Below are 19,165 nucleotides of genomic sequence, written 5' to 3'. Positions count from 1 at the left end.
CCCCCTGTCTTGGCTACCTCTTAGTATCATTTTTTATTAGATTCCTCCTTGCTCTACACTTACCCATAAGTTCCTTCAGATTCCTTTAATATGTCATATTCTATCTCCTTGTGAGATTAGGCATTTCCTGCTCATATTTCCTGGAGCAGCCTTCTGTTTTCATATATCCTTAATACTTTCTACTTGCCTGACTACATTCCACAGTAGGTGTCATTTTTTCCTGGCAACCTTCCCTGGTCCCCAGATTTGGAATTATGTGCCTTCCTAGATAATGCACATCTTCACTACTCAATGTATATCCCTATCCTACCTCCATCTACACACTTAAGACATTGGACATTGGCACTTTCTTCTCTCTCTCTCTCTCTCTCCCTCCCTCCCTCTTCTCTCTCTCGATGCTGAGGACAGAGGCACTATTCTATTGATATTTGTATTCTTAATGCCTGCCATGGTACTTGACATGTATTATGTGTTTTTAAAGAATTTCTTGTTGAAAAATTAAGCAAATATTTTAATCTATATATTAAACATGTAGTTCAAAGCAAGAAAGAATATAATTTTAGATATTAAAAAAGCTGCATTTGTTTTTATCCTAAAGAATTTTCTAGTAAAAGAGGGAACAGAGCAATTGCTTGAGAAAACCTAAGAGGCAACCAGACTTTGAGGAATCTTGACACTGGATCTTTCCTTTTCACACACACACACACACATACACGTACGTGTACGCATATAGATACAGTATTCATAGACCATTAATTTTGAAGTCAGATAACCTGAAGAGTTGTCTTAACACTCTCAGTCTCTTATTTCTGGCAAAATGAAATAATAATTCCCACCTCATGAGGATTTTAAAAATATGAGGGTTGTATTTAGTGACAGTTCTACTACAGTTGTTTAGTGATAGTTCTACTACTGTGATTATGGATATAGTTGATATCAAAAGCATGTATTACTTTATTCATATTTTTGAGACAAGGTCTCTATGTTGCCCAGTCTGTTCTTGAACTCCTAGGCTCAAACAAGATTTTTGCCTCAGCTTCCTAAGTAGCTGGTACTACAGACACACACCATTGCACCTGGCTGTTCAAGCTTATAAAGCAGGGATTCTCTAAATTTCTCAGTGAAGACTCTCTAAAGAGAGAACATACAATCTCAGAGACCCTGAGAGATACAGACCAAGGTAGCTCTCTACAAACTCAAAATTTGAATCTCTAATGGGTTTTCTCCTTTAAAATTTATGCAAATTTGGAATTCTACTCCAAAATATAACTCTATTAAAATGTTCCTGTCAAATCTTTTCATTTTCCAGTCACCTTTGCATTTGGGTGGAGCCACTGAATGAGTTCTAGCCAAAGGAATATGAATGGAGTTGTGGATTGTTTCTGAGTTAAGGCTTTAAGAAGCACATTTAAGAAGCCTTCCTTATGCTCTTCTTCATTGTCCCTAGGCTGGATGAGATCACAACATGTGACCCTCACAGATGATAGATCAAGAAAATGGGAAGAGCTTCAAAGCCCTGAAACCATATAAAGGAGAGTCGCCCAACAATTAAAAGCACCCATCCTAAACTATTACGTGAACAAGAAACAAACCTCTATTAATATATTTGAATTATTAAATATTTTGAGTCTATTTGCTGTAGTGGCTACTGTTATTCAAACCAGTGCACCCCACCAAAAAAGAAAAGTGCAAGGAAGAGAGAAGCCTTTTGCAATCGAAAGACATTCTAACACCCGAATTAAATGTTATTGCAAAGTCTATACTAATTATCGCACATTTATTTGCATTTGCTAAATAAGCATAGTAGAAATGTTCATTCAACTGTCTTAGACTTCCCCATGCATTAAGAACCTCTAATTAAAACATCTGCTGTGAATTGATCAATTTGCCAGAGGTTAAACATAACATAGCATGAAAATTCAGCTTAGCATTCAGTTGTTTTTCAAAAAGACAGAGGAAAAAGAAAAGATAAATGGAGAAAAACAAATGGTGGCCCCAACAAAACTATGTCAAATAATTTGTAATTGCCCTAAATAATAATTTATGATCTTGGATTTCTTAAAATTTATTCGTATGGAAAATATGGTAAAAATACATTAAAATTCAGTACTGAGGCATTATTTTTATGCTCTCCTAAAGGGCAAATATCTTTAACCAGAGCTAGATAGACAGATGATAGGTATATAGATAGATAGATAGATGATAGATAGATAGATAGATAGATAGATAGATAGATAGATATAGAGATATCAATGGTTTATGACTACAAAGTATGGTAACTTATTGAGGTACCTAAAATAGAAAACTATGGCTTTTAATCACTTTATAAAACTGTGTTCTTAACCTGTAAAATATTATTTCCTTATTATTACATAATTACTTTTTTATTTTCTCATAATGGTTTTAAAAATCTAACAAAAAAGAAACTAAAGAATCCTAAAATCACTGAGATCAGAATTATCATGGCAAACTATTATGTGAACAAAAACTACACTTCTATTAATATATTTGAATTATTAAATATTTTTAGTCTATTTTGACTCAATCATTTTTCTATCTTCTCCAAATTCCTCAATTCTCTCCTTTTATCAGTCTTATGCCATTTATCAGTCTTTCTGTCATTTTAGTAACATATCAATCTTTGAGTTGATGTGTTATGCATATCCTAAACCCTTTTTTCGTTTCTGACTTTTTATTGCACCCATTTGGAAAATCATCAGTCTTGGATGAACTCATTTTCCCATTTCTCTTTGCATACAGATGAGCAGTTGACCACAACTGCAGAAAGCACGCACAAGAGGGCAGAAAGGTACTATTATCAATGCCTAATGATCCCTTTGGGTTCCCCTGGTTATCTTCCCCTCCTAAACACCTAGATGACCACCGCAAACTATCTAATTTTCCTCACATTTCTAACTGTACATTCCTCTCCTCCCACCACATCTTTTTTCTACAGATAACCTAACCTTCTAGTTCCTAAAGATAAAAGAGGCACTCCAACAGAAATTTTTCTAAACTTACCACTACTCTAAACACCAAAACATTTTCAACTAACCTCATTTTCTCTCCAGATACAATAGAGTTACCACTTGGTCCCCTCTCTAAGACCAATTTCTATGCATGCTCTTTGAATACCAACCTTTCCAGGCTTCCAGCTTTCTAAGAAACCCTACATTAGCAACTCTCTCCTACTTTTTTCTTTTTAAACCTCACTGGCCTCTCCCACTCCATCTCTGTAAACTCATCCTTTTCTAGTCAGTAAATAAATATTGAATGTTCTCATGGCTTAGTCTCAATCAGTCTGTCTTCTTTTTCTGTGTAGCCCTAACCATGCTCAACTTTTCTCTCTCCTCTGAGATCAGTAAGTCTGCCTGTTTTTTTTTTTTTTTTGATATCCATTGGCACTTTTATGTCTCAAAAACATCTCTAAACTATGAGATCCCACAGTAGACTTTTTCTCCATCTCATTGTATGACACCGTTCCCTGCCATAATTCTAAAGGTGGATCACTCTTGACTTCTCCTTCACCATGCCCTATTACAAACTCACATCATGTCTTACAGCTTTTCTCCCCAAATATGTCTTGATCCACTCATATGTCCCAACTCTTCCACCATCTTACCAAGTCCAAACTCTTGTATTTAACTTGCAACACTGAAATTTGCCTCTATATCACTCTCTTTATACTCAGAGCAATCTTTAAATAATGCAAACAAAGATTATGCCACTTTTCTACTTAAAAAACTTCAATTACTTTCCTTTGCTCTTTATATCTTTAACCACATACTTAACATCCTCGACAAAAATCTGTGATATGGTCTAGAAGTCCTGCCATTTGTGATTCAGCAAATACAATCTTCCCTGTGTTCACACAGTGTTGTGTAGTCTTCTAAGCATAGGGACTTCACACAAGTTGCTCCCTTTGCATGTTTCTATACAACCCATAAATCCCAGCTCAGACTTTACTTCCTCAGCGACATTTCTCAGATCTTCAAAACTGGGCCAAATCTATCATATGTCTTCTTACCACTTTCTACCTTTCCTTTATAAAATAAAATTGCAGAAATTCAGTCAAAACTTCAGGCTCTACTTCTAATTCTAGTTGTTTTTCTATTTCCACCACATCTGCAGTTTCTTTCTCCACTAAAGTCTCGAAATCCACCCACAGTAATCCCTGAGGATTGGAATCAACTTCTTCCAAACTCCTGTGGATGTTGATATGTTGAACTTCTATGAATCACAAGTGTTCTTAATGGCATCTAGAATGCAGAACACTTTCCAGAAGTTTTCAATTGACTTTGCCAAGATCCATCAGAGAAATAATTATCTATGGCAGGTATAGCCTTATGAAATGCATTTTTGAGTAATAACACTTGAAAGTAGAAATTACCTCTTGTTCCATGGGCTGCAGAATGAGTATTGTGTTAGCACACATGAAGACAACATTAATCTCCTTGTACATCTCCATCAGAGCTCTTAGGTGATTAGGTGCATTTTCAATGACAAGCAATATTTTAAAATGAATGTTTTTTTTTGAGTAGCAGATCTCAACAGTGGGCTTACTATATTCAATGAACCATGTTATAAACAGATTTGCTGTCATCCAGGTTTTATTGTTCCACTTCTAGAATGCATGCAGAGTTAATTTAGCATAACTCTTAAGGGCCCTAGGGTTTTTGGAATGGTAAATAAGCATTGGCTTCAACTTCAAGTCACCAGCTACCTTAGACTCTAAAAAGAGAGTCAGCCTGTCCTTTGAAGCTTTGATATCAGGCATTGATGTCTCATCTTTAGCTATAAAAGTCCTGGATGGCATCTTCTTCCAATAGAAGACCGTTTCACCCACATTGAAAGTCTGTTATTTAGTGTAGCCACCTTCATCAATTATCTTAGTTAGATCTTCTGGATAACTTGCTGCAGTTTCTCCATCAGTACTAGCTACTTCACTTTGTACTTTTATATTATGAAGATGGCCTCCTTTCTTAAGCCTCATGAACCAATCTCTGCTAACTTCATGCCTTTCTTCCGCAGCTTACTCACCTTTGTCAGTCTTCATGGAATTAAAGAAAGGTAGGGCCTTGCTGTGAATTACGCTTTGGCTTAAGGACATCTTGTGGCTTGTTTGATCTTCTTTCCAGTCCACTAAAACTTTTTCTATTTCAGCAATAAGGCTGCTTTGCTTTCTTAATATTTGTATATTTGTTGGATTAGCACTTTTAACTTCCTTCAAGGTTTTTTCTTTTGTATTCACAATTTGGCCAACTTTTTAGTACAAGAGGGTTAACTTTTGGCCAATCTCCAACAACATGCCTTCCTCACTAAGCTTAATCATTTCTAGCTTTTGATTTAAAGTGAGAAATGTGTGACTACTCTGATATGGTTTGGCTCTGTGTCCCCACCTAAATCTCATGTTGAATTACAATCCCCAGTATTATGGAGGGGCTTAGTGGGAGGTGACTGGATCATGGGAGTGGATCTCCCCCTTACTGTTCTTGTAATAGTGAGTTCTCATGAGATCTAGTTGTTTAAAAAGTGTGTAGCACTTCCCTTTTCTCTCTCTCTCCTATCGCCATGTGAAGATATGGCTTCTCCTTTGCCCTTTGGCCATGATTGTAAGCTTCCTGAAACCTCTCCAGTCATACCTCCTGCACAGCCTGTGGAACTATGAGTCAATTAAACCTCTTTTATTTATAAACTACCCAGTCTCAGGTAGTTCTTTATAACAGTGTAAGAGTGGACTAATACATCTTCCTTTCACTTGAACCCTTAGAGGCCTTTATAGGAGTATTAATTACCGTAATTTTAATATTGTTGTGTCTAAGGGAATAGATAGGCCTAAGGAAAGGAGAGAGAAGGGAGAACGCCCCATTGATAGAAGAGTTAGAACATACACAATATTTAACAATCAAGTTTGCCATCTTATATGGGTGCTGTTTGCGGCACCCCAAAATAATTACTATAATAACACCAAAGATCACCAATCACAGGTCACCATAACACATATAATAATGAAAAAGTCTGAAATATTGTGAGAATTACCAAAATGTAACACAGAGACTCAAGCAAGCACATGCTGTTGGAAAAAATGGTACCTTTAGACTTTCTCCATGTAGGGTTGCCACAAACTTTCAATTTGTAAAAAAAAAAAAAAAAAAAAAAAAAAAAAAAAAAAAAAAAACAGTATCTGTGAAACACAAGAAACCAAAGCACAATAAGATGAGGTAGGACTATATATCTTCAGTAAGATTCTGCTCCATAAACAGGGGTGACAAGATGAAAAAAAGTCAATGTTTATACTAATTCTTTCCTGTAATTTTCTAAAAATTTTACTGTTGAATTTATTCATTTAAGTTATTGCACTAATTCCTAAGATTTATAAGCAAAAGTAAATGGCATTAATGCATTACAACCAACTTGAGACTTGGGGATTAAATAAAGCTTAGACCTTCAATGGACAGGGACACAGGGCAAATTCTAATGGGCACGGAGATGTGGAATAGGACCATAATAGGGAGAATATTGGCTGGGATAAAAATCTGAAATACCATATTTTGTTGATCGTAAAACACACTTTCATGACATTTTAACATCTCTAAAATTGGGATTCATACCATAATCGACGGAGTTTCTTAGTTTAATCGGAAATATTTTCCTCTTTTTATTGGTATATAAAATGAGGCCGTATTTCAAAATAAATCGTGTTATTTATTCAATTAAATGCATTTATAGACATAGCATTCAAAATGGGGATGAAAGAGTTATTGAAAGGGAAGAGGGGGGGAAATAAGGCTATTAGGAGCAAATATATGTGTTACAGGTTTGTATCTACCTACCACAGTCCTGTGAGTTATACGTATGGGAATATATAGCCTTTATCACCTTATGCTAGAATCAATTGCGAATGTATCGGCCTCACCCGCTAAACTCCTTAAGAGGAGGACAATAAATCAATCCTCCTTGTATTTCCCAGCTCTGGGCACTTGATAGAAGATCAAATTCGTTTTTTCAATAAGTTTAATCTAATACTTTCACCTTCTACAAAAAGCGCAGCAAACAGAATTTGTCGTGATACATTAGTTAGGTACTTCTTAGGAGTATATTAAGTTCTCTGATAAGGAATATTTACTTACTTGAGCTATTTGATTGCTCTCTAATTCATTAATGCATTCATTTCTTGAATGTAGTAATTACCAAATCAGGAAATCCTAATGGATAAATGAATTAAAATCTAACTGCTCCAGGGCACCTACCAATGCTCAGGTGACTTAAGATATTTGTAAAATTTAAAAAGTATATATTTTCCAAAACTAATTTGCCTACTAGCAGAATTGGCCTTAATTGTTACATGAGTAAAGTAAATTTATAAAGATCCCAGTTTTCTAGGAGTTTATAAAGTGAATTCACTATTGCAACTGACACACCAAATGTGAATACACAATGATAGAAGATTAAATGTAAACACATTTACATCTTGTTCAAACTGAGCATGAATGAATATAGAATTAGAGAAAAGAAAACATGACCAATATGACTAAATAGGTGGTAGAAATTATAAATGGTCAGTTCTAATAAATCAAAGGAGGCTCCAAACAGTGAATGGAATTTTAGTTCTATGAATAATAGAAAAGTATAGGTCAATTACCTAGTGTGTGGTAGAAAATTTTTTCTAGATCAAGGAAGCCCCTAGATTGGGCAAAAATTGATAATGAAACATATATAGGAAAAAGTTTAGAAGGAATTAGACTTTTGAACTTACTGGAAATGGAACTTTGGTAGAGCTGAATTTCCAGTTACAGTGACACTGTTAAGACATTTTATTCCATTTACCTTCCTAAAAAGCCCCAGAACAATTAAGAATGGAAAAGCACAATAAAATGGAATGAATTTTAAGACCTTAATGATTTCTATCTTTAATAAATTCAAACAAATGGTCATAATTTCAAAACACAACTTTGTTGAATAACAAAAAAACCTTTTGTTCTGTACCGAAGTAAAAATGGGTGCTGAGACGGCATTCACCAAAACCGTTCCCCTGCACCACTGGACCTGAATAGGAAAAATTTCCCCTTAGAAGTACATAATGCAGTCTAGAAACACCCCTTAAGATTTTTGTAATGAGGACCATTTGCAAGCTAATGCGATCAGATGTCAATCCCTTCCCGTACTACCCATCGGAGGTCAGCTGAAAAAGAAATCTCATACTGGAAGTCAATTGGGTTGCCAAAATCCAGGCCAGCCCTTCAGGGTTGTTGGCTAAATGATGCAGCAGGGTGAAGTAAAAAAGAAAGGCAAAGAGTAGTAGTAAGGGATTTATTATAAGTCCCATCAAACTATCTGAGCTATGAACTAAGGGCAGAACTCCCAGGATAACAGCAAAGGTTGATCTGATGAGCACAGGTTCAACATTTACAAACTTGAATCGAAGCTGAAGAGTGCCTCAGCTATCTCCTCTAATTTCTCCCTAATCTTTTTTTTTTTTTGACGAATAACTTCTACATGTAAAGATAAGTAACAGCAAAGGAAAACTAGTGCAGAACATAAGGAAAAAACTCATTCATTCGTTGAAAAGAGAAAACATTAAGTGCATTACTGATCAGCGGATCAGTACCGTATTTGGTGGTTTGGCTACCTCAGTAAATAATACAGACACCAGCTCTCATGGAACGTCATTCTAGTAAAGAAGACAGACAATATACAATCAACATAAAAAAGCTAATTAAATTATACATTGTGTTAAAAAGTGATAATTGTATAAAATTTTTAAAAATAAAGCAGGTAGGGGGATCAGGATTGCTGGAGCAGAGGGCAAGTCACAAATTATATAGGGCAGCCAGGGAGGACATATTAAGAAGGTGAGACCTGACCAGAGACTGGGTGGAGACACAGACACTAAGGAACTGGATATACAGTAGACGAGCATTTTAGGTAGAGGGAAAGGCACTGGGGTACATGTTGCTGAAGCATTAAATAATCACTAGAGCAGGAAATCAAGGTACAGATGGGTAGGAGTTGAGATGAGAAAGTTGATGGGAGTGGGAGTCGGCAAGAAGGAGAGTCCTCAGAATATGTTGGCCCTTTATAAGCCATTGTGAGAAATTTGGCTTTTAATCTGATGGAATTGGGAATATATTGTAGGATTCTGAACAAATAATAACAAGATCTAAAGTTCTAAAAGGAAAACCCTGTTTTCTATGTTGAGACTAGACTGTCAAGGAGCGAAGATGAATGCAGTAAAATTTGTTAGAAGCTACTTCAGTAATCCAGGTACAAAATAACAGGCAATGGTGGCTTAGGCAAGGGTGATGGTAGTTCAGATAGTAAACAGTGGTTGAGTTCTGGATATACGTTGAAAGGGCCAAAAGAGGTTGTGACATATTGAAAGTAAATTGTGAAGTAAAGGAATAAAGGATGACTCCAAGGCTTCCAGCAGAGAATATGGAAGAACAGAGCTGTCATTAATTAAGACAGAAAAGATTGATGCTGTTTAGCAAGAATAAAGGGAGAAGATCAGGAGTTCTGTTTTGGAAGTGCTGAATTTGAAGCATTCACTCCCTAATAAGGTATCCAGGTGATGATGTCAAATAGGTCATAGAATGTATGAGTCTGGAGTTCAGGAAAGAGGTCTGAGCTGAGATATAAATTCAGTTGATGTCAGCTTTTAGATGGCACTTAAAGCCAGGATGAACTCAGAGAATGATGAGCTCACCAGACACAGTGAGACTAGAAGCAAGAGAAGAAACAAGACCTGAGACTAGGGCATGTCAACGTTAAGAAGTGTAGAAGTACAGGGGGGAAAATGCAGCAAAGTACACTGCAAAGTTGTGGCCAAAAAGAAAAAAATCAGATGAAGAGGATGGGCAGGTCTGGGATCTGACCAATGAATTTAGCAATGTGGATGCCTTTGATAACCTTGAAATAGCTATTTTTGTGAAGAGGACGGGAGTAATGAAAACATGATTGGTGCAGTTTAAGAAAGATTGGAAAGAGAACTGAAAGTGATTCCAGGCAAATCTTGCAAGGAGTTTGCTGTAAAGAGTGAACATAAATGGAGTGTGGAGGAAGCAGAGTCCAAAAAAGTGCTGAGTTTTTTTTTTTAATCTGAGGGATAACAACAACACTATTTGTATGGTGGTAGAAATAGAAATGATTACAGAGAAGAAAAAGGAGAAATTGCTTCTGCATGTCCTTGAATAGCTAAGAGGGCCTGGAGTCTACAATAAATGAAGAGAGATTTAGACAAGAACTTATCCTTTGTTGAAGAATCAAAAATGTCTCTTTTAATTAAATTTTATTAAATTCAAGTAAAGTTAGCCTGAATAGCAATAGTTTTAAATGACTTATCCTATATTGTCTTCTTATTTTTGTTTGTCAAACTTTTCACTAACAGAGAGAGAGAGAGCAAGAGAAGACTTACCTGACATGTTTTTTACCAAATATGATAATAATGATCTTTGAGCATTAATATGACATAATTTGGGAATTTTTGTTTTTTGAGACAGAGTCTCACTCTGTTGCCCAGAGTGCAGATTTAAGCTCACTGCAACCTCCACTTCTAGGGTTTAAGAGATTCTCGTGCCTCAGCCTCCTGAGTAGCTGGGATTACAGGTGTCTGCCACCATGCCCAGCTAATTTTTGCATTTTTTTTATAGAAAGGGGGTTTCACCATGTTGGCCAGGCTTATCTTAAATGCCTGGCCTCAAGCAATCCACTCGCCTTGCCCTCCCAAAGTGCTGGGATTACAGGCATGAGCCACCACACCTGGCCTGATTTGGTATTTCTTACTATCTTCTTTTTAAGTTGTTAATTTTAGTAGAGAGTGTATCTTCATTTTATTAAAAATGATACACTTTTTAAAAATTAAGGCAAGCACCTTGTTCCATATAACCTTAAAAAGTAGGGTAATAGGAAGCTACCATAGGCTTCCAAAGACCAGTGATTCTGAGTAATTAAAACTATTCAGTTTTATAACCCTATTAAAATGGAAAAGTGTTTCTTTCAAACCCAGTGTTTGAAAGAATGTTGAGAAACTGGCATTTTTATATACTGCTAGAGAAAACATTAGCAAAATTTTCCTTTTCAAAAAATTTGAAGTACTGCACTATCTTGTTTTCCTGTGAAATCTCTTTCCTTCTTTCCTTCCTTCCTTCCTTCCTTCTTTCTTTGTTTCTCAATAGTTATATATCTAGGAGATTCATTAAAAATACTCCAAGATTTCAACAGAGGTTATTATCTAGGAATGGTGAAAACATTTATAAATACACACACACACACACATACACACACACGTTACATTTTTTCCAATTTGTAGATTCAGCATCCTACATTAACATGAAAATCACATTCTTCAATCCTAAGATACATGTATTTTCATATTCATGAAATCAGCACAGTCATAAAATTAGTATTATCTTAGATTCAAAGAAATGTGATAATTTTGTAATTGAAATATTAGAGTATTTAAAATAAAGGAGGGACAACGATTAAGGAAGCATCACACAAGACAGCTTGTCTACATAGCTTAGAACTGACTTAAAGGTGTTTCAAAGATCAGTAAGGAGAAGACAACAATTTGATTGTAGGTGAGGTTGTTTTGCGTAGGCTCAATAAAATTAAGTCATTAAAGACATGTTCAATGGGAATGAAGTTATTTACCATAATATGCAATATGAGAAGAGTGAGATTTTTAGATGGAAAATAAAACTTTGTAGCATTTCATTTGAACTAGAGTGAGACATTATGAGATGTTTTAGTCAGAATAAAATTGAGAAGGCACTGGGAAAGTGGTCTCATAACCACACTGTCTTTCAGAGTACAGCCTACTTGTAAAATTACTCACTCTTGAAATGCCACCACCAAATTTTGAACTTCTTTCTTTCCCTTGCATAGATTAATATATTTTACTTAAAAATTGATCAATCTAATTTCTACAATTCTCACATAAATATAAAGTAACCTTATATTGAATTATAGGTGACCTTACTTCTCTTCCTGCTTAATCTTTGCTATTTGCAATTCTATTCAAAACCATCTCCCCAAACCATAATACGCCTTGGATTTGCTCTCTTCCCTTGATTATGCCTTATGTAGAATTTATTTCAATAATACATGTTCTTTGACCTTAGAACAGATTCTTAAGGACATAATCACAAGAAGTGAGAGGTAGGAAAAGATCATTTTTCCCAGAATGCTGAGTTAGCCTTTTACTGGACTTTAATGACTAAATAGTGGCAAGGTTTAGATCATTTTTCATTTGTATCACAATCTCTCCTACAAAGGGGATTCTAGCATTTAAAACACTGCATATTCTTATTTTCAGTTTCATTTTCCAAAAGAATTAAATGAATTTTGTTTAATTGCCTTACCCAGTGAGTTTGACTGCATGTGTCTGAAGCTTTCGATATTTTTCTGATTCTTTATTTGTGCTGGTAACATGTCTGTATATCCCTGTCTTATAATGGAAGAAATCTTCACGGACTTGCATTATGGCTAAAATAAAATCCAACAGAACAAATGGCACAGTATTAAAATATCATCTTTAAAAACCACCAGAAAATTTCACGGAACAACCAATGGATAAATTGCAAGGAGATGAATCTAAGAAGGGGCTGTGTGATTCAGCCTAATTTTCTTTCCTACTTAATTAATTAGTTGCAATATTTTTTGTTATCTTATAAAAACAACTTTTAGCTATTTAGAATATTAAGTACACATTATGCTTTTAAAACACCATCTAGTCTTAATCAACAGAGACACTACTACCAAAAATTAAGCCCTTGCAACAAAAGCACACTATACTTGGTCAGTGATTGCTATTTCTCCACTAACCTTGTGTTTTACCACAAGCCTCTTAAAATCCCAATTAAGCTAGCAGAGCCTAGCAAACTGGGCTTAAAGCAATTGTTGTTAATCCTCATAAGTAAATACAAACCTTTCTTTTGTGAGTTGGCATAAAAAAGCAAACTCCTGGCAAAATAAAACTTTGACAGAATTTCATCCTCCCAGCTCTGGAGAGATAAGCAATGTTGTACACTTTAAAAAGCAGGGCTTATATTTTAGAAAGCTCTCCTTCCTTCCCTCACCTAAATTACTTCATCTCTCTATTGTGTGCTGCTTTGTTGAAGGGCTTTGGCAATTCAGGGTGAAGCCTTTAAACTTCTCTTATAGAAGATATGAATTTGAAAATTTTTAATTGGGATTAGATATGTATAGCTTGATAACTGTGTACAATACTTGTCTTAATTTGACAAGCATTTTAAATAAAATAGGAAGTAAGGTAACTAGTGTTTGACAGATCCTTTAAAAAAGCTTATACTCCAAAGTTAAATATAACTTTTCAATGTTGCAGTTTTTGTTTCATTTTTTAATGTTCCATGCCTTTTCTGATGCTGTGCAAATAGTCGCAAAAGAGGTTAAAACTTCTTTATCTACTCTAAAACACATTCCTAGAGGATTTTAAGAATTTATGTAACTGTACTTTATGCAGATCTCTGCTTTTGTTCTCTATCCATCACCTATACTTATTTTCAATCCTACAGATTTTAGAAGAATGTACACAAAGTTATTCATTCAGGGTTCTATTGGCTTTTACACTCTTTCGTACTGAGACGGGAAATGCCGTATGCCAGGCCAGGCAATCCTGTAACATTTATAGCAAGAAGAGTCAACCAGCATTCTATCCATTTATAAAAATGTGAAGATATTGCTAGTGGCTTTTCTTTTCTGTAGAACCATTGACTCTTTGAGGTCTTATGATTCAACTTTCCTGTAAGCATCATAAATAAAATGTATTCATTATTCCTGAAAAACACTGCCAACTAAAGAAAAAGGATGAGAAGCCACCATAATTACCTGAAAGATGGCTTCTTTCTGCAGTTTCTGATACCAAACAGACTTGATAAATTCACGAATATATAACTATATAAGTTACAATCATGCAATTTTACTTTTGGAAAACTGCAGCAAACTCATGATACAGAATTATAACACGGTTGAGAGGCTTGGTTGTTGCTCGTCTCTTGCTCCTGGCTTAGGCTAGCGGGAAGCAGGTTCTCAAGAAATCTTTGTTAAATGAATGTTGAATAACTTGCATTTTTGTTTTATTGCTTTGAAATGTTATGTCTTTATTTTTTATTCGTTCTGTGAAATTTATGAGCATTTCAGTATATGGCCATAAAATAAATCTAAGGTATTTAAATTTTCTCAATTTTAAATAATTACAATTCAAAATTGTTTGATTGATTAAAAAAAGAGGGAGAGAGAGAGGGAAAAAGAAAAAAAATCACTTGGAACAATAATACAACAACTTGGAGTTTCTGAAAGGTTAAGTAAATTGCCCAAAGTTATTTAAATAGCAAATGCCAAAGTTGGGATATTTTAGTGTAACCTTGAGTCCAAATGCCTGTGATCTTTTAAATTTGTCACACAAGCACCACTTAATGGAGCATGCATTGAAATTAGATATTAATTCCCTCACTCTTCGAATAACCAACAAATGACACAGCTGTAAGGGGGAAGAGAAAATTTCTCTTCATTTGTTTCAGGTTTTGGGTAATGTCCCATAATTTTTAAAAATTAAATTCAGGACATGTTTATGTAGGCTGTGGTTTCTCAATAAATGCTAAGTGGTGATAATGATCAATAAAAATTCATCCAACACAATTATAAAATCCATGATTCCTGCCTATATATATTTAACCGATACTAATTAGCTCAGTATTCAGAAAAATTAAAATTGGCAACAGTTCCTTAAGTGTGTACCAAATGTTTTACATTTAATTTTGGCCTATTTTTTATTCCACTGCATTGATAATATATTCCGGGCCCTTCAGTATTCACAACCTAAATTTTCATTTTAGACCTCATTGGATTTGTTCTTCCATGCACTTCAAGCCAATGTTTATACAGGGAATATATTCTGTGAGTTTACCCTTATTCAGGTCATTGATGCAAAATAAAATTCAACAGGTAAGCAGAATAAATTATCATAAGAGATGATATAAATCAAAGGCAATATACAACCAGTAACTGTATGATTTCATTATTTACTGTTTAAATAAAACATTTACAAAATTGATCAAAATTGAAAACCTTTTGTAAAATGCAAATTACACTAGTTTACTCGCTTTATTTTGAGCTAATAGAAGGAAAATATTAATCCTCAATTTTTTCAATCCACTACCTAATCTATTTAAACTGAAGATAAGAAAACTGTATGTATGATTCTTAAATATGACTGAATAAATAAAGTAAGCTTCATTACAAATTAGTCAGTTGGCATTTCATGTTGGACTTTCTGTTGGTCCATGATCACTTTGGAAAGACTTCGGAGTTATTCATCAAATGTGTCATTAATATTTAAGAGTTCAATTTATAAATGAGTCTATCTTCTGAAAATAAAATGGCAGCTAATTAAGATATAGGTAAGCATATTTCTCATAATTGCACTCATTTTAGAACTGTTGAAGCCTTTTGGATACTCTTAAAGTAAAAATTTTCTTTATTTTATTAAACTCCTATTACATGAGCTCAATGTAATGTTGTTTATTAAAGGAATGAATAAGAAAAAAACGTATTTCATTCAAGCTTACCTTGAACTGGTCCATTTTGCATGATTTCTTTCATTATCTCAGTTTCCTGGATGGAAAAATATGAATAAGCAATATCATTGTTATCAGAGCATACTAAACCCATTGATTGGTGTACAATGTTAAGTGTTTGCAATTTACTCTCAACTGTACTTTGAAAAACTCATGTATATTATGCTACATTAATGAAATTGTTAAAGACAAGATGCACCCATTTGTTTTAATGACATTTATCACTAAATAGTAAATTTGGAGTGGAGAGAAAATACAATAGCCTTTTATGGTTATATAGAAATAAACAATGTAAGTTAAAGCAATATTTAATTAGTGGAGATTACTAGTACCTCTAATTTTTTTTCTCACAAGAGGTATGCCAAATGATTGTTTAGTTAGATGTCCCAGTAGCTTTAGTACAAATATTTCTATGACGTCTCCTAATGTATAATGAAGCCCTCTGTAGGGAGGCAGGGCACTCGTTCATCCATTTTTCTGTGCATATTGAGCACAAAGTACATGCCAGAAACTATGACAGGAACAAATATTGACCCTGCACCTATACTCAAGGTATTTACATTTTGGTTGAATGACACTACTAATTTCATTATTATATAATAAGATCCATTGTAGAGACAAGCACAAAGTGTTATGTTTGCAAACAAAAAAGGAAAATTAATTCTGCCTGGAAATCAAGGAAAACGTCACAGAGAAGATGAAGTTTTTACCTGGGCCTTGACATTTGCTTGGCATTCTAGATGGAAAGGCTTGATAACCATTTGCATCAGAGGAATTATCACCTAGCTAAGTGGAAAAGTATAACAGAGCATGGTGTACCTGGGGAACAGAGACTAGTTCTATGTATCAGGAGCATTATGGCTGGGTAGAGTGGCAGATGCTGGCAGGACATGAGTGTATAAAAGTAGTACGTCAAAACCAACTCATGAAAGGCCAATGTGCTATGGTTAGAACACCGAATTGTATTCTGGAGATAATTAGAAGACACTGGAGGTTCACAAATTCTGAAAACGAGAAGGCTTGGGGAACACTGATATGATGAAGTAAATTCGCCTAGGCTTTTAACAGACAAACTAGAATCCAAGGGACTCTTTTTTCTATTAGACCCAGGTCCTCTTAAATTATTTTGTTGAGTGAGGCAAAGGATTGATAAAATGAGCTAATACCACAAAAAAGTCAGTGAAAAAGTGTTTAACTTAACTTTTAATTGTCAAGTTCAAATATGTATATACACATATTATGAAACATAATTTTAAAACCCTATTTCCTTGGACATTTTTAAATTTAAGTCAATCCTTTACACTGCTAATGTTACAAAGATAAGACATCATACCCAAACTGAAAGTCCTTAAAAATATTAAAAATTATACATGAAAATATAACATTTATTTTAGAATATAATAGTTTTAAATAGTTTTTAAATTGTTTTAGTTACAGTAGAGCTATATACATTTGAGAAAGCCAACTATTCTTGATTCTTGCCATTTATACTTACGTTGGAAGAGACTCTGTATGGAGGAGAACATTGATAGATCCTGTTAGATTTTTCTACATTGTTGGGACATGGCTTCGTGGCATGCCGTTTTCCTCGCCCATCAGACCTGCTTGCCATGGCACATCCATTGTTGGTAGCATTGTGGTCTTTGAAAAGTGGATAGCATGCGTGGGATACCAGTCTATGAGGAATAAGCAAAGAAGCAAAGGTAATATTTAGGAGAATGTCATAATATCCATTTTATATTTAATCTTACTGAATTAAACATTCATAAATTATTCTGGTTACTTACATGCATAATTTTCAAAATAGTGAGTGACTCCAACACAGAAGCTCAATGACATTACACTCTTCCCTACCCTCCTCTTTTCATTATAATTTTAAAAATCTTGCTTTGTTCAATTTTTTATAAATAATTCTATCTGTAGTATAGAATTTCCTGAAGATAAAAAATGGCTGTCAATATTAAGTCTGTGGTAATATTAATAGGGGAAGGACCCCTTCAACCTGTTTATATAATTATAATTTGGAAGAGCTAAATTTAAAATTTCATATAAACAAGACAATGAATCTGACTATTTCCAGATGGGATATTAAAATTATGTAAGTTGTAACTTTAAAGTTTTTATTTTGTTTTGTTTTTGTGTTTGTATATTTTTATTAAGTTATAGATTTGTTCACATAATACAAACAATTATATATCTGTAGTTCGTGGCACTTTGAGGGAAATAGTATAATATTAATATAATATTAAATGTTAATAAAGTAGAAAACTATCAGACATGTGTATTATCTAAAAGATAGAGAAAATCATTTTGATTTCTGATTTTGAAAGTAAACATAGCAAGGTACAAATTATTTGGCACCAATTCAAACATAATAATATTGAATAAAAAGGTAAATTGTAAGGGAAATAAAATCATGGTAATGGTATTGTAGATACTCTATGCTGAAATGGCCATAGAATTATCCACTAGGATTGGTTCATGAAAATGTAATAGTTTCCAACACAGCATGAGAATCTGAGGAAAGAACATGACAAAAGCAAAACCATTGAAAACACTCAAACAACCTAAAAAATATTGCATCAAATTCATTACATTTGTATTAAATGATGAGTGCTGTGGACTGAATGGTGTCACTTTAAAATTCATATGTTGAAGCACTTATACCCAATGTAATGATATTTGGAGATAGGCCTTTGGGAGATAATTAACTTTAAAGGATGTCATGAGGTTAGGGCCATAATAGATACGATTAGTGCCCTTATAAGAAAAAGAAGAAACCAGAGCTCTCTTTCATCATGTAAGGACACTGTGAGAAGGTGTCCATCTGAAAGCCAGAAAGAGAGCCCTCACCAAGAACCAAATCAGCCTGGTCCTGGATTTTGCAGCCTCCACAACATCAGTGTTTGCTGTTGAAGACACTCAGTCTATGGAATTTTGTTACAGTACCCCAAGCAATCCAATACAATGAGATTTAGTCGGGTCTCAATAATAATTTACATTTTTAAGTTCTTAAAGGGCTGTTATTTTTTATCATAATACAAAATACAAGCCAACCAAGCACTAGAACACAAGGAAAGTATCAGCCTAAGTTGCCCATTCAAAGTACCACATTTTAGGCAAAACATATGAAAAAACTTAAAGCAATTTATTGCAACCCATCAAAATCTGACATCCACAATTTTCTATAGCATCTAACTAGTCCTATAGCAGACCCAGAGCACTGAGTGGATGATGAAGAGCAAGTGAGCAGTACATATATACAACACTCTTTATCAGCTGCAGCTTCCTTAGCTGAATAACTCAGCTTTTTAGCAGATCAGCTCTTATAGAAGACACAAGGATGTTATATGGGTATCAGCCTACATGAAAGTAAGGAAATGCAGCCCCCATTTTTCATCAAATGGAGTGGAGAAAATTAATGAACAATACTGATGAGTTGAAACAACTGTAAATTATTTCTTTATATTATTATTCTTAAGTTTAGCCTAATTTTACCTGACATTATCTGTTCATCAATCTGGGTAACTGAAAAGCACAGCAGAGAGATCAGCAACCCTGATTATTTT

General features: G+C 34.3%; 1 protein-coding gene across 1 annotated transcript in view; it reads right to left on the bottom strand.

Annotated features, from left to right (window-relative positions):
* TINAG (tubulointerstitial nephritis antigen) overlaps window positions 1-19,165 on the bottom strand; it is an 81,913-nt gene that overhangs the window by 23,246 nt on the left and 39,502 nt on the right. The window contains exons 7-9 of the mRNA XM_003828936.5: window positions 17,092-17,272; window positions 15,588-15,633; window positions 12,363-12,486 (exon numbers count right to left, since the gene is read on the bottom strand). Coding sequence (XP_003828984.2) covers window positions 12,363-12,486; window positions 15,588-15,633; window positions 17,092-17,272 — 351 coding nt within the window. The remainder of the gene's footprint in view (window positions 1-12,362; window positions 12,487-15,587; window positions 15,634-17,091; window positions 17,273-19,165) is intronic.

This window comes from Pan paniscus, chromosome 5 (assembly GCF_029289425.2).
Source record: "Pan paniscus chromosome 5, NHGRI_mPanPan1-v2.0_pri, whole genome shotgun sequence".
NCBI lineage: Eukaryota > Metazoa > Chordata > Mammalia > Primates > Hominidae > Pan > Pan paniscus.
The sequence above is the reverse complement of the archived record's forward strand: the minus strand, read 5'-3'. Positions and strand labels throughout refer to the sequence as shown.